General features: G+C 42.1%; 3 protein-coding genes across 10 annotated transcripts in view; 1 reads left to right on the top strand and 2 right to left on the bottom strand.

The window, feature by feature from the left end:
- Positions 1-920: 920 nt before the first annotated feature.
- On the bottom strand, positions 921-2392 carry lyrm7 (LYR motif containing 7). The gene is made up of 5 exons (XM_028422651.1): positions 2339-2392; positions 2071-2143; positions 1887-1957; positions 1556-1637; positions 921-1444 (listed from the first exon to the last, which is right to left on the bottom strand). Exons 1-5 carry the CDS (start codon positions 2354-2356, stop codon positions 1374-1376), a joined length of 315 nt encoding a protein of 104 aa, XP_028278452.1. The 5' UTR covers positions 2357-2392; the 3' UTR covers positions 921-1373.
- Positions 2393-2457: 65 nt separating this feature from the next.
- On the top strand, positions 2458-3709 carry hint1 (histidine triad nucleotide binding protein 1). Its single transcript, XM_028422650.1, has 3 exons — positions 2458-2615; positions 3187-3291; positions 3397-3709. The coding sequence occupies exons 1-3, from the start codon at positions 2505-2507 to the stop codon at positions 3559-3561; spliced, it is 381 nt and encodes a 126-aa protein (XP_028278451.1). The 5' UTR covers positions 2458-2504; the 3' UTR covers positions 3562-3709.
- A 76-nt stretch (positions 3710-3785) lies between these two features.
- The window catches only part of cep170aa (centrosomal protein 170Aa), a 30132-nt gene continuing 19218 nt past the window's right edge, over positions 3786-14699 (bottom strand). For 3 of the 8 annotated variants that reach the window (XM_028422641.1, XM_028422642.1, XM_028422643.1), the window contains exons 11-23: positions 13575-13934; positions 13160-13449; positions 11755-11847; positions 11034-11151; positions 9407-10939; positions 9201-9251; positions 7909-8185; positions 7530-7761; positions 7001-7168; positions 6798-6886; positions 6625-6718; positions 6482-6533; positions 3786-6311 (exon numbers count right to left, since the gene is read on the bottom strand). In XM_028422641.1, the coding sequence (XP_028278442.1) occupies positions 5989-6311; positions 6482-6533; positions 6625-6718; positions 6798-6886; positions 7001-7168; positions 7530-7761; positions 7909-8185; positions 9201-9251; positions 9407-10939; positions 11034-11151; positions 11755-11847; positions 13160-13449; positions 13575-13934 (3680 nt within the window). In that variant the 3' untranslated portion in view covers positions 3786-5988. The remainder of the gene's footprint in view (positions 6312-6481; positions 6534-6624; positions 6719-6797; positions 6887-7000; positions 7169-7529; positions 7762-7908; positions 8186-9200; positions 9252-9406; positions 10940-11033; positions 11152-11754; positions 11848-13159; positions 13450-13574; positions 13935-14699) is intronic. The other 5 variants (XM_028422649.1, XM_028422646.1, XM_028422644.1 and 2 more) reach the window with 5 other exon arrangements.

The raw sequence follows: 14699 nt of genomic DNA, 5'->3' as shown, positions 1-14699 counted from the left end.
ACTACCAGCATGTTTACTTTGGCTTTACTTTACAAAACCTTCTGACATACACGTCACATAGACCTTTACTTCTTTATTGTTATATTCATGTTTTAACCCTTAGATGCATGAGTGACTGGACCCCACACAAGTGGGTCAAAATAACCCATGTGAGAATCAATGTGTTTTTATGCCAATTTGGATCACTATTGTGTGTGTGTGTGTGTGTGTGTGTAGACAGTTCCTCTCTCTTTTCTTGCCTTGTTGTCTCATCATTGTATGCAGTTGTGGCAAACCTGTCTCTGACTGTGATCGTTGAACATACGTACATTTCCTACAACCAGATTATGGGTCCTTGTAGATAGACAGGTGTACTTTATTAATCCCAAACTGGACAATTAGTCTAATTACTATTTTTTTTTGTCCCGAGTTGAAGAAAAAATGCATTTAGATAAAAGATGTAACTACTGATACCTATTTTTCCCAAGCTTCAAATTCTTTTACAATCACTTCAATTATTCAAAAAATATTGTAATTTTTATTTTAGTTGACTGGATCAATGATAATTTATCTTTGTCTTAATTATCCTTAAATTGATGTAAGGTAAGTTTTTAGGCACAGAACCACCACTGGGGTACCTGAAAGAGTTTTTTGGTAAAAAGGATTCATGCAGTGTTGGTGCATGTGCTCTGCTGGATGCAAATTTAGCATTGTACCTCTCTCTCTCTCTCATAAATATATAATATATAATATATATCTCTCATAAATATATATATACTAGCAACTGTGATTAAACATAACGTCATATCTTGCACTTGTGCTTAGTGTAGTCGCCATGTTTGAAGGACAAATAGTATATTATACAGCACCCCCAGTAGGGGGAGCTATTGCTATGTACAAACCCATGGATAAGTTAAATGTTAAATAATACAACTCTTAACTTTGTTTAAATAGTCACAACTTTATTACAGATACATTTCACAGTCAACAACAAATGATGTAATAAAATGTGCTCAATACTTTTGACAGCATTTTGTCCATGTTGTGACACCATTCAAAAGGAGTGGCCATCCAGTCATAAGCTGGCCTTATGGGATGTTACGGGACAAGACAGAAAACAACACCAACGTTTCTGTGTAAAGAAAAATATCCCACAGTTTGTTTGAATTCAATCAATCAAATGCTGAACATTCAATGATGGCCAGGTTACAGCGAACAGATGTCTTGAAGCAGAACAGAGCTCATACGTGAAGCACAATCAGGTGATTCCTCATGTAGTGCCATCTTTGCAGTGTTTGAAAGGAGATCCTGGAAAACGTGATTGATAACTCCTTGACATTTTAATTGGATGGTAAGTGAGTCTCTTTCTTGATGAACGTGATACAGTCTGTGTGTCATGACTTTTTCCTTGGTTGGTCACAATAGGGTACGTTTTCTAGAAAAAGGCTCTCTCTGGTTCGAAGCACTGTGCAAGAGACAAAAGAATGACATCTTTATGAAAATCCATTTAAACGTGCAGCATGCAGTATTTTTGTCTGAACTTTAGGAAAAGCTGATAATATCAATCATATCGTACAAAGCCTCTCTTCTCCTACATGTTCCATTTGTACCACACTCTGTCGAAGAATAGTTTCCACGTCTGAGCCCATTTTGATCATCTGTTTAAAAAAAAAAAAAACAAGGTTATAATAGTTCATGTGCTCAGAGCACCACTGTGCAATTGTATAGAGTAAGGCAAGCTGTCACATGACACCGAGTAGCTCCAAACTGCCAACTCTCATGCAAAATATTCAGGAATAAAGTGCTGCTGTTATGTTTGCTTTCTCTCTGTGTACTTACTGTTGTTTTCACTGTGCAGCTCCATAAATGCATTTATAATGATGTTGGATAATAAAGGGCTACTGTACCTTTTGAATGTTTTCCTCTGATGTCTCATTGATGTTTTTACGGAACTCTTCGTTGATCTTTAACCTTGCAGCTTTGTGTGTGGGGGAAACAGTATTTGATGATCACAGATAAACCGCATTTATCGATGAAACGTGGGGAGCTAGGTGTGTTTTGTAGTGGATAACAACTAGTAACACGACTCACCTGTCAGTGCTCTATCATCATCTTTGAATACTGCCATCCTCGTTCTGTGCAGCGTTTTAAAGACGCGTAGAACCTGCATTGACACACACACAACCTGCTCTTAGTAACTGCAGAAACTTCGTGGCTGTTACCTGAAATTAAACGGCTGTGTAAAGTATCCACGAGGCTAATCATGTCTACCACTCAAATAAGCTGACAGTTGTTGAAAGGTTTTTAAGAAAACGCTGGCTTAATACAGGAATTATTATAAAGCATGGTTATTCCTCACCTTCAAACGAGTCCCCATCTTGACTTTTTGTACTCACTTCCGGCGTACGCAAACGTACGCGAGTGAGCGTCAGAGATGGCCAATCAGTGCTGAGTTTCAAAATGACGCAGTGTTGCTTCGTTAGGCTACAAGAGGCGCTGACAGGCTGCAGCCCATCTGCGCCAACATGGCTGATGAAACAGCGAAAGCGCAGATTGCTACACCGGGCGGAGACACGATATTTGGGAAAATAGTTCGCAAAGAGATCCCCGTCAACTTCATCTATGAGGATGATCAGGTACTCATTCAATAGTTACACAATAATTAAGCCTAAGGGTAAAAAAGTGACAGATCTCGCTGCAGCTGCAGGGGGCGCTTTGCTAATGCTAGCTCAATAATAGCTAGATGGCTGTACTTTAATCAGTAGAGAGCTAGAAGTTGTTTCTAACAGATTGAACAGTGCTGTGCGAGCCGCACCGTTACTACACGAATGCATTCAGATTGGGCGAAAAGGCAGGGGCGTTGTGGTTCTGCATGTTATAAGTCGAGGCACTTGTCACATTTCTTCCCTGTGGCCGTGTAACGTTGCACACAGTTGGCTTTGAACCTAAATGACGAGGTCATCCAGCTCTGCCTTTAGCAGGTCCATTTTATATGCAGCATTAAAACCACTGTTTGTTGTATCACAAAATCAAATCGCAAATAAATCTGCTGCAACGCCCAGTCTGTTGTTTGTCGGACTGCGTTGTGTTGATGCAGTCATTAAAAAACAATTCTTGCAAGTCGTTGAATGTGCAAAAGTATTATTACTTAATATAATACTTATACAGGTGTTTCTGCATAACCCTTTTTCCTCTTGTGTGTATCAGTGTGTAGCATTTCCGGACGTGTCTCCTCAAGCACCCACTCACATCCTAGTCGTTCCAAAAAAGCCAATTGTTCAGCTGTCCCAAGCCCAGGAAGAGGATGCTGCAGTGAGTATAGTTGTGCTAACAGCTTTCTGTCAGTGTCCAGCAGAGGGAACCATTCACAGACATTCTTTTCCCCTCATTGTCATTAATACATTCTCTCTGTCTCAGTTGTTGGGCCACATGATGATCGTCGCTAAGAAATGTGCCCAGGAGGCAGGCCTGTCTAAAGGCTACAGGATTGTCATCAATGATGGGCCGGACGGAGGCCAGTCGGTCTACCACATCCACATCCACGTCCTGGGTGGACGCAGTATGGGATGGCCCCCTGGCTAACCTAAGCATTGACTTCCAGTTCACAACAACCTGCCATATGTGTTCACATCTGTTATGTGACAACCAGTACTGTTAAATGTGACCTGATGGGAAAAAAATCAAACAAAACCTAGAAATTCAGCAATGGTAATAAAATTCACAACAAAGATGTGTTTTTTTGTTTTCTTTAGATTTCTGTTGTCTTATTTCTTTACAGGTGATTTAAGTTTCCAGTCAAAAGAAAGACAATTTTATGGCTCTGTTTTATTAACAGTAAGAACCAATGCAAATAGCTGAACAAATATAAAATGCATGAAACATCCACATGACATTAAAACAATAAATAAAATGGTGAATTCCTTTACAAAAATAAAAAAAATTACAAAGAACACTGCTCAGATGACATGTAGAATTTAAAAATAAACATGTACCTTGAATTCACAGTCCCCCTTCATTTCTTTTTTTTTTCTTCTGATAAAACAGGGGAAGAAAACAAATAACACATTTAGAGGCTTCTTTTGTACAGAGAGAATCGCTCCAGAGGCAAGTTATTCACTTCTGATATCAGGCAACGTGATATCACTCAACCGACGCAGTCTTTCACTACTTCTGCATTAGAAAAACACCACAGTCTGATGTGCAAAATAAGATTTTAAACTACACTTTTTTTTCCAATCAATGCCATTCTACTGTTAAATGGGCACTTTGAGGCATTGAGAGACATTGTACAGTACAGAATACAGAGAAGGAAATGAACATGTATTCTGGTACAGTACCTAAATTCACTATTGCAAGAGCAATCTAAGTACTAATAACACTGCTTTCAATTCATCTTACTCTAGAACACAGACTATAAGCTGAAGAAAATGGTTAGTCCCTTGAAAGTAACTGAAGCAGCAAAGTCAATGAGAAAGTGGTTAATTGTACTGTCTGCAATAGTACAGTATGCTGGAACTTGACCCCTTCCATTGGCAGAAAGAGAACAACGCACCTTCTGTTTCTACAGCAACATGAAGCCGCACTACTGTAGCCAAAAGCAACCAGCATAGGTTCTCTAATGGGCCAATCAGAGTACTGTCAGAAAAACATTAAAAAAACAATGTTCCATTACAATAAATATGCTGCTTGAATCTGTGTTGCCATTTAGAGCAACAGGTGAACTGCAGAGGAAGATCACATTAAACATCCATCCATCATCTGAACCTGCTTTGTCCTGCAGTGCAGGGTGACGGGGGGTGACATTAAACAGCTAAGCCAGACTTTTGTCCTATGGTCTGCAGTGCTGTTTCTGTATCTAGATATCTTTGGCATGAGTTGCAGAGTTTTGGAGGTATCGCTATTTTTATGTAACAAGATCATAATTTCTGAAAAAAAACCCAATGCTAATCACTTTTAAATACTTGTCTTCACTTTGGACAAGCTGAGTGTTACCTCCATTATATTGAAAGAAGGCACAGCCAATATCTTCACAAATCTTGACCATCAGCACCATATCTAGATACACAAGCATCATTCCAGGCCACAGGAAAAATATGATGCTTTGATTTTGCAAGAGAACTGTCCCTTTAAGATAAACTGCAGTTTGCACAACAGATGACTCTGCTGATCAAAACTATCAAGAAACATGTTGACTTTGGTAGGTTACTGATGGTTACTGATGAGTAAAACTATTGTTCTTGCAAAACTATTGTTCTTGCGGCCCTGTCCTGTACATGCTACTGTGATGTTTCCAGCTACTGGTAGAGATAAAGGAAGAGTCAAAAGGAGAAACAGGTCATGGGGAGGCACTACAAATCAGTCAGTTCAATGGACGGTTACAACTCTGAAATATATAAAACTTCTTCTGCATCATTTGTAATATAACAATTTCTGACATGTGTATGACTGTGTGGTTTGTTAGGGTGAATACTTAAGGCTGCATTGAACCGAAAACAATAGATTATTGCAGTTTGCTGTATCTCACTGTAACGTAACAAAGCATTCAGTTTGTCTGTATTAAAGTTTGAAAAGTTGTCTGTGGTGGGAGGGGGTAGTTGCGCTGCTACTATTAGGGTGTTTTTAAGGCATGTCCTTAGTGTTAGAAATGGTCCAGACACGTAGAAAAGGCAAGAGGACTGGAGGAGAGTGTAAAACCGCAGAGATCTGGTGAAGCCTTCATGTCCACCAGGCTGTTGGATCAGCCAGTCAGAATGTACAGTTTAAAGTTCAAATGTTATTGTCAGTCTATGCAGATCATTCACGTGTCAGCTTCTGCTCCAGGTTGCGTCCATTATGCATTAGTCGGAGATTAGAGAGTAAAGCACCACCTTTTCTGGTTAAAGTATGTTTATGTATATAACAGTCAGAATGGCCGCATTTCCATCGAAAACCGTTTCTACACCTGCCTCAGTTGCAAACACTGATCACCTGCACCCCACTTTAGACTTCTAAGTCATTTACACTTCTTGATCACTTCTGTGCAATTGCCTCCTCCCCGCTTGGCCTTATGCGGTTGAAGGGCAGTCCTCCAACTCCTGTTAATCCCAGCCCCATGCTGGTGTCCCGTGCATTCCCCTCTGTGGCAGAGGAAGTCTGAGCCCTAGAGGAGGCTGCTGAACCTCCAGGCCCGGGAAGAATCTCTGGCAAAGATTTTTTGGCAGGGGCCGCCGACCCAGGGCTGGTGGCAGAAGTTGTTTTGGCTGTTTGGGGCTTGGTGGGGGTGGTGGGGCTAGTCAGGCCCAGGCTGGCCAATGCATCCAGAGTGCCATCAGGGTCCACCATCACATTGATCACTTAGACATAAACAGAGAAAGATCCAATGTATATTTGCTGCAATGAACTTTGGATTGTTGTGTTGGTTTATGTTAAAGATTGTAAATTCAAATAAACAAATTAAACAAGAATGAATCAAGTGTGTACAATTTAAGGTTAAGTTCACGTTTGTATTAGAGGTGTACGTTACCTTCAAGCTGTTTCTCGACTCGCTTCAGTTCAAGCAAAATTAAGGAGAATTCCTATACAAAAGGTGGAAAAAAGCCATTAGCTCCCACTATTTTCATCAATCGGTCAGTGATCAATTTAATTCAAACTGATGGGTTTCTGTACCTTATTGGATGTTTTAAGGAGTGGTATATCACTCTCTGATTTCAGTGTCCTCTCAATTTCATCCCAATTCCTGTCCTTATCCTTAAACAGAATCCTGGAGAAAAACATTTGTGTTCACAATAATAACGACACACAGACACGTCTGTGAAAACAATATTATCATGGATATTCACCTGATTTTTCCTGCTGTCTTGTCAACCGAGTGTCTGATCTTGGTGGACAGCTGTGAAACTGAGTTGAGCAGTAGGCTGTCCAGCACTGCCTGAATACACACAGAAAAAAAGAAAGCTGTGACAAGTGGAAACTTGACGTTGATTGCAAATGTTACTGTGAAAAGGCCTTAGTTTAACATTGTCTAGTCTGGTTTGCCTCTCACCTCCTCTCGGTTCCATGTGCGCCTCCTCAGAGATCTAGGCTCCAGACTGTCAGGAGCGCGGGGACGGAGCTCCACTGGCTTACCGTTGATCTCAGGTGCCTTACTGGCTGAAATTACAGGTGGGATCTTTCTGAAGTTGAGGCTCTCATCAAACACTCGATCCACCAACTGGGTAGAGACAGGGAGAGATGCAGAAGAGAGAATCAATTTAAAAATCTACAGTGTTTTGTTTAACAGAGTTAAAATTGATGTAAAAATGAGGTAAGCACAATCAGAGAAAGCTAAGCTGCTCTTAAGCTTAAATTATCCAGTAGGATTATAGTAGGAATCCCATAGTAGTAGCGTAGGTAAATCTTCTCAAGGCAAAAAAAATGAAAGTGGAGCAGGCGTGTTATAAAGAACTCACAGCAGATGAACGCTATGAAGCAGCAGAGAGCAGCCATTGCTATCCAAGCAACACAGGAGGGATGGCAAAGGTGCAATGGAAGCGCACACAGAAAGGCAGTGATAGAAGAAGAAAAACAGGCACCTTTTTCATGCTCTCCTGTATGTCCATCTGCGTGGGACGTGCAGGGCCTACCTCTTCCCGGGTGTCGATGGCTGATCCCGGGGTGGTGGCAGCTGTGCTGACGGTGGTGCTGGGGGCTGTGCCAGATGAGCTGACAGAGTCAATCTCACCAGCCACATCGTGGATCTCACGGGCCAAGATGGCCAAGTCCTTAGCCAGGTCCTGGCTGATCCTGCGCACACAGGGGAATAACCTGTTAACCATCAGACAGGGTTCTTTAGGAAACACATAAACACATGCAACCTGCATACAAAAACTACAATTCAAGAATTAAATAACAAACATTACAGAAATTATTATTACTGAGAGTTTGAATTTTGATATTAATGTAGATCAATACCTGGCTATCTCCTCACTGTGTGCTGTCCAGTCCCGAATGTACTCCTCTTGCTCCTTCATGCGGTGTCTCATCCCAACTCCACCCGGTCCAGTCACTGCACCTGGACCCGTGCTTGTGGTGGAGCCGAGTCGCGTAGAGTTGCGGTGTGGGACAAGATGATGAGGCCGCACATGAGTCCGCCCTCCATGCTTTGGAGAATTCCGGCTGGAACCAAACTCTTCCTCCGAGGTGGAACCATACTCTGGTGGCAAGCGTCTCCACCTACTGCTACTGGACACTGTGAGAGTGGATGAGATGGAATGCAATCAGCTCAGGCAATAAAACTATATTCTACTTTTGTATAATGTGTGTTATTCATGATGTTAATGAGCAAGGCTTTGTTACTGAAACAGCCTACAGCCAATCCTGCTTTGATTGCACAAAATCAGGTGGTCATGCCAAAAGAGGGAGTTAATCTGTATTTTTGGCAAAAAGAAAAAAAAAACACTAAAAAGAAGGGACACTATTATTACTATTTTTAGTCTGCGGACAAATGTAGATTTTATTTACAAAGATAATAAAGATAGACTTCTCTCCTGTAAAGTCTCTTGTACAGTGTTATTGAAATATTTTAGATAAAATGGGAGTAATAAGAAAGATTTGTGGAGTAAAGCATTTTTTATAGAACTTAGGTTATTTATATACTATATATATTATTTATGGATAGCAACAAAAGCAATAAAACAATAAAATGCACACAAAAAGATAACAAATGTCAGCAGATATAGCATCCAACAAGGTACACGCATCTTGTTAGACCCATCAGCTGCACTATGATGATACAACACACTGCTCTGTCAGTCTCTTCATGGTATAATGAAGTAAAATAAAGAATCTCCACAAGGTGGCACTAGTCAAAACCACTGTCACCTCCTAATGGGGGATGAAAGGAGACTGAGTAGAACATTTGGGTCATCATCACAGCTCTACTCAATGGATTTAAGGGAGGAGACAGAAGGTTAACAATGCATATGCTAGAGCTGGGTCATCATTTTAGTTTTACTCACTGTCATTACCAGTGTGATTTGTTAATACTGGAAATTATTTTTTTAAATACATATTTCAAATAAATGTTGTTGCAACACTATAAAATTATCAATTAATATGCCTTATTTTGGAAATAATTAAAAAATGCTCTTCAGTTCAGAAGAACTTCAGATGAAAACTTTTATAGCTTTGACCCAGGTCTGACACAAACACACACACACTGCACACAAGCAGTCTAATTAGGCTCTATAGTTCTGGTACAGTACCCATCAGCTCTTCCTCTGCACCACCACCTGCAGGTTCAGGCTGAGAGCTCTCTGGACGATGAAAATCAATGCCCAATGTTTATCACAATCCAGTGGAAAGGTTCACAGACAAATGTTTACACACTGATCTGACATATATTGAGGTATTCAATGAGGTAGATGTTTTTGATGACAGCTAACCAGAAATCAGACATGCTGTTACGTACCTGTGGGTGAGCAGTAGCCAGATGTAGTGGTTTTAGTCTTGGTCTCATTCAGTTTGGACACACTGTTGGCTCTCATCTTGGGTGTCAGCCTGTTCTCTGTTGGTGTTGAAGAACGTAAGCCCAGCCGCAGAGCAGTCTCAGCCGAAAGACGGGACGAAGAGGTGGAGCTTCGGGTCACTGTACACTCTGAGTCACTGCGGGCTGAGATGGAGCCCAGACGGTTCCTTCGTGGTTGAGCCAGCATGTCCAGCCGTGACAATCCCTTCCGACCGGTTGGTGGCTTAGAGGTGGAGCTGGTGGTGGACACCTCAGATGCCACAGAAACCCTGTCGGCATCAGCTAGATCTGTATCAGATGTATCTCCAAGTCGGGCACGGCGGAGAAGGGAGGCTCTTGTGGGCCGTGGCTGAGGCAGGGCTTGCTTGCTCAAGGAGGAGGCAGTAGCAGCCTGCAGATTGCGGCTAGTTTTGGAGGAACCATTGTTGGACGTTTTTGTAGACAGTTTGGAATGGAGGATGTCCGAGTGCCCCAATGATCCAGAGTAGGTTTCCTGGTCCGAGGACAGGGCATCAGATATGGGAAACGAGGAAGTCTGGTCATCATCAGTGAGATCCAGAGAAGGCTGGCGTGCTTTTGAGGACGAAGAAGAAGGCTGTACAGAGCGACGTGTCTCACTCCGGGTCGTTGCTTCAGCTGGTCTGCTTTTAGTCTTTCTCTCCAAGCGTTCACGAGCACTGGAATTTGTGATGCTGGTCTTTGAAGCTGTGCTCATGTTGCTCTTCTCTCGGTGTATGCTGCTGAGGGAGCGTCGTTTTTGTACGCCACCAGCAGCTGCTTTCCTCTCTGCCTCTCCAGCTACATGACTAGTTGTGCTGGCTGTGTCCACATCAGACTCAGGAGAGATGGAGTCAGTCCGAAGGGGGAGGCCAGAAGCCTGTGTAGTGATGCCAATGTTAGTACTACTTGTGTTGTCTAGTTTGTTTTCATCTCTTAGTTTGGCCTCTAGGAACGCCATGACAGCTTCAGTGTCCTTTAGGAGTGTAGCAGTGTCCATGCTGCCCACAGAGTCACTGCGTTCGCGCCCACTGCTGCCTCTGTTGATGCGTGGGATGAGCTCTGAAGGGACATTACCACTGGGCTTCTCAATAGTAAAGCTGCCTTGGCGGACTAGAGGTTTTCCGGACTTCTCTCCTCCTTCTGATGCTCCTCCTCCTTTCCTTTCCTCTGACCTCTTCCTTCGTTCACTGCTGCCAGAGGTTTGGAGAGGAGCCTTTGATGGAGAGGAAGTAGAGCTTTGTTTCCTTTTACTAGTCATCTCACTGTCCCCAAAAGGAGTTGGGGACTCCCCGTCTCCCTTGTTCTCTTTCTCCTGTGGTTCAGTATCCTGTTTCTCCCCTATCTCAGACCTGAGAGCTTTGGTGCTGGATTTCACCCGGGGGTCATCCACAGGAAGCTGGGGGAGGGTCCTGCGCTTACGGTCGGTTAGACTGGAGCAGGATTCACCTCTGCTGAGGGATGCCCCAGAATCAGCTCCTACACAGCAAAGAAGAAACTCAACAATGAACAAATGTTTTTATTTTACATGAACTAAAAATACAAACAAGAAACTGTAGACGTGACTACACACCTCTCTCTTTGTGTAGAAAGGTGGCTGTTTCTGCTCCTGAGCCTTCTGGGTCTGTTCTAGTGTGATTAGCAGTTAGACTGGCCCACTGAGAAACCCAGCTCGACTCACCAGGAAGAGCCTGAGGCAACAAAAAAGTGGGAGCAACAACACAGAAGACAACAGGATTGAGAAATCTGTAACAAAGGTTTAGTAAGTTAGGGGTGGCACAGAATATATGGAACACAGAATCTGTTCCTCTATAAGCCAAAAAAGAATATGCATAAGATTCTGAGTTTGCTTGCAACCTACTCCCAGCTATCTGTTGTTTACTTGGAAAAAGACATACCATTTTTCTAAATTGAATAAAAGACACAGAGAGTAGACAGAAAGGCTGTCAGTGCTCAGGCACGGTCCCCTCTCTCTTGTGAAATAGCCTGAGGGGCTGAGCATGTCTCTCCTCATCTTAGTATGATCTAGGTCACTCACTGGGAGGACTAGGCTACTCCCATGTACACTGACTGTGACTCACATTATAGAATTCTACCATGAATCTTTACTACACAGTATTAATTTTGATATACTACATTGGACAGAGTGGCTCAGTCAAATGATGATGGAACTTTTTATTCATAAATCAAATTATAAAAGAAAGAGTAACATAGATATTGTTGCAATGGAGACTTATTATAGTTAATAATAAGAGAATGGTAGCAAAAGGCTAACATAGAGATATGTTTTCTACCTCTTTCCCAGCCTCTCCAGTCTCTTTTCCTTTCCTGTCTCCTTTTAGGTCTGACAGAATGGTGGAGTCTGTATTCTGCTGCACACCAAACACCTACAAACACGAAACAAATAAAAAGACCAAAAGAATTACAATGTGGCAAAAGGGTATATTTTTCTTCAACTATATATTACACAATTCTATTGGCATTCTCTATGTTTTGTGTGTACTGCTGATGTACCGAAAACTGTTAATATGTATTCTTTATGCAACATGAAGTACCACAGCACATCAAAATAATATCATGATGTAAAGTACAAATAAATTATTCACTAGTTCACTTGGTGAACAAAAGGGAATGGATTGAGAAGCAGAAGATGCTATTGAATTAAAACACTGGCACGGGCACAGCATGTGGCTGAATTCCATGGCAACACAAAAACAAATGCACAATTTACAAAAGGGAGAGATAGAGATAGATGTGAGAGCAAGAGCGGACAGACTCTGAGCAGTGTGCCAATTAGTGTGTCAGCTAATTACAGGAATTAACATAACAACACTTCCACTTCTGAGTGTAACACACTCAAACTAACACTAACAACTTGAAATACACCCTGCTAATTATATTGCCCCCTAAGATCACTCTTGCATTCACATTTCAAAGGACATGTGTAATATGTCATTTAGTAATGTTTAAATGATGTCTGTGTAATAATGCAACAGCTGGACTTCCTAAAAATAAGTTTATATGCTGGCTCAATTATGGAGTTTCAGAGAATTTTTATCCATCGTGTCTAAAAGGAGGTAAAGTCATAATTAGCCTCAGCCTGTAAACTTCAGCTTGGATGCCACACTGATACACCACTTTCTGTGTTTTGCTTTGTAGCTTTCAGATATGTTTTTAATGACACATGACATGCTGTGCTACACGACGTGGGTGACAGTATGAAATTGATAGTGGTTTTTCAGCTGTACCTGGGGCAATGTTTAATAACAGGGCAGCAGTTGATGAAGCAAGTCTCTCTGGGCTATTAAAGAAGCATTAGATTTACCAGTGGGACAGAGATGATGAGTGGTGGTCAATAAGGCAACAAAGAGAAGACAGCTTTATTTTAAAGGGACAACACAGAGCTGTCTCAAAAAAAAAAATCACTAAAAACGAAAAAATGAAGCAGGTAATATAGAGACTATTAACCCTCTGGTCTGTGTATCATCAGATTTTTAGATTTACAGCTATTGCAGAGTAACTTCAAATGATGCTGTTGTCATTCTACCTGCTACTTTTATGATCACTTGTGGTAAAGAACATACTATGGGAAAAGAAAGAAGGAGTTTTCAGATTAAAAAAAACGGTTACAGAATTGATGTAATTGCTGAAATAATGTTTTCACAATAGTTTGGCGCAATTAGTTTGGTACTTTCCCACCTTGTCTATCATGCGCCTGGCCTCCTCTTCCTCTTGGTTCCTATTCTCCAGTTCGATTGTGTATGTCCCTTTATCACTGTGGTCATCCTCTGCCTCTCCTCCAGCTGTCCCCGCTCCCTGACCCACGATTGATGTGTCCTCGCTAGGGCTGGTGGGGCTACCTGTTGCCAGCCCAGTACTGACTGAGCTTCGACCAATACTTGGGTCCTCTGACCTCTGCTTGAGGAGCACACGGGCTGCTGTTGGGGCACCTACAGTCACCGTGGCAGGTATTGGAGCTGGGACTTTGCCTGAAGGTAAACATAACACAGCTTTAAGACCCATGGACACACACACACAACCGACATTAAAAGAAACCAGTCAATCTGATAAAAACCAATGAAATTGTATAAACACATAAAATCAGTTTTACTACCTGAGTCTGAGGCTGTGGTGGCAGAGGTGGAAATACTAAACACCTTGGGGTGAGAGGGAGGCTGAGGACACAGCCCATCTGCACCAGCTCCACCTCCTAGCAAGGGTGCTGTCTGGGAAAACGAATATGACCGGCGCTTGCGGGGGTTTTCCTCGTCGTAGAACTCAATCATGAAGGCAGTGCGAGTGCCAGTTGTTCTGGACCCACTCACTGTTATGTTCCCTGCTCCTGCTCCTCCTCCAGCAGCAGCGTGGCCGTGTGCTGCTTTTAGGCGCTCCTCAAGGGCATGGCGGCGGTGGGCAAAACGCAGGCCAAGTCCATTCTCTGAGTCACTCTGGGTGCCATCTTCATGTTTGCTGCCTATCAGGACGCAAAGAGGAGGTGACACAGTTGAGTTGGTTTCGAGTAACAGAACAGGTTGGCAAGATACATTTTTAATGATAATAATTCACAAACACTAAATATACTCATAAAAATATGTGTAATACTGTATATAAACTCAATTATCAACTATATATTTGCTTAACTGGGGTAGGTTTAACTAAATTCTGCATTTTGCATATGCATTTTCAATAGCTTACATTTGGATACTAATAACCTGCAGGGTTAGCTGATTAACTAACATTTTAAAATATATCATAACATCTAGTACTTCCATGAGAACAAAACCGAGTGTGACGTGCATGTAGAAATCCAATGAAGCAATATAGGTGTCTACTTAAATGAATCTTTCAAATAGAAGAAGAAAACGTGTGTTCCACATAGACCACCACAGAATCACATAATCCTAAAAGCAGATCCACTGCCGATGCAGCAACTAAAAACAAATGTTTGCTAACCATTATAGCCTAAAAAACAACAACGAACTCTCAGCTGTGGCTGAAACTAATACTTCAACCATCAAAACATCATGCCTGTTTTACATACCCCATTACTGCAGTTTCTACATCTTGACCAGTCTGGGTTTAATCAGTATGTCCTCTCAATTCTGTACAGTGACAGACAGTGTGCCCCGCTAATCCAGACATGCCACCCACACGACTACTAGCCCTGCCTACCTCACTGGCAATGAGAGGCGAAGAGGGGGAGGGTAGGAGGAAACCATTGAGGGGGAAGCAGGAGGGC

This window comes from Parambassis ranga, chromosome 15 (genome assembly GCF_900634625.1).
Source record: "Parambassis ranga chromosome 15, fParRan2.1, whole genome shotgun sequence".
Taxonomy (NCBI): Eukaryota; Metazoa; Chordata; class Actinopteri; family Ambassidae; genus Parambassis; species Parambassis ranga.
This window is presented reverse-complemented; position numbering and strand designations above follow the sequence as displayed.

Excerpts from the sequence above, each read along its gene's own strand:
- lyrm7 (XM_028422651.1), bottom strand. Across the intron at positions 1,958-2,070 it reads TGATGATAGAGCACTGACAG|CTGCAAGGTTAAAGATCAAC; the intron begins GTGAGTCGTGTT and ends CCACACACAAAG. Across the intron at positions 1,638-1,886 it reads CAGAGGAAAACATTCAAAAG|ATGATCAAAATGGGCTCAGA; the intron begins GTACAGTAGCCC and ends TTTTTTAAACAG.
- hint1 (XM_028422650.1), top strand. The coding sequence starts at position 2,505 with ATGGCTGATGAAACAGCGAAAGCGCAGATTGCTACACCGGGCGGAGAC. Across the intron at positions 2,616-3,186 it reads TCATCTATGAGGATGATCAG|TGTGTAGCATTTCCGGACGT; the intron begins GTACTCATTCAA and ends TGTGTGTATCAG. Across the intron at positions 3,292-3,396 it reads CCCAGGAAGAGGATGCTGCA|TTGTTGGGCCACATGATGAT; the intron begins GTGAGTATAGTT and ends TCTCTGTCTCAG.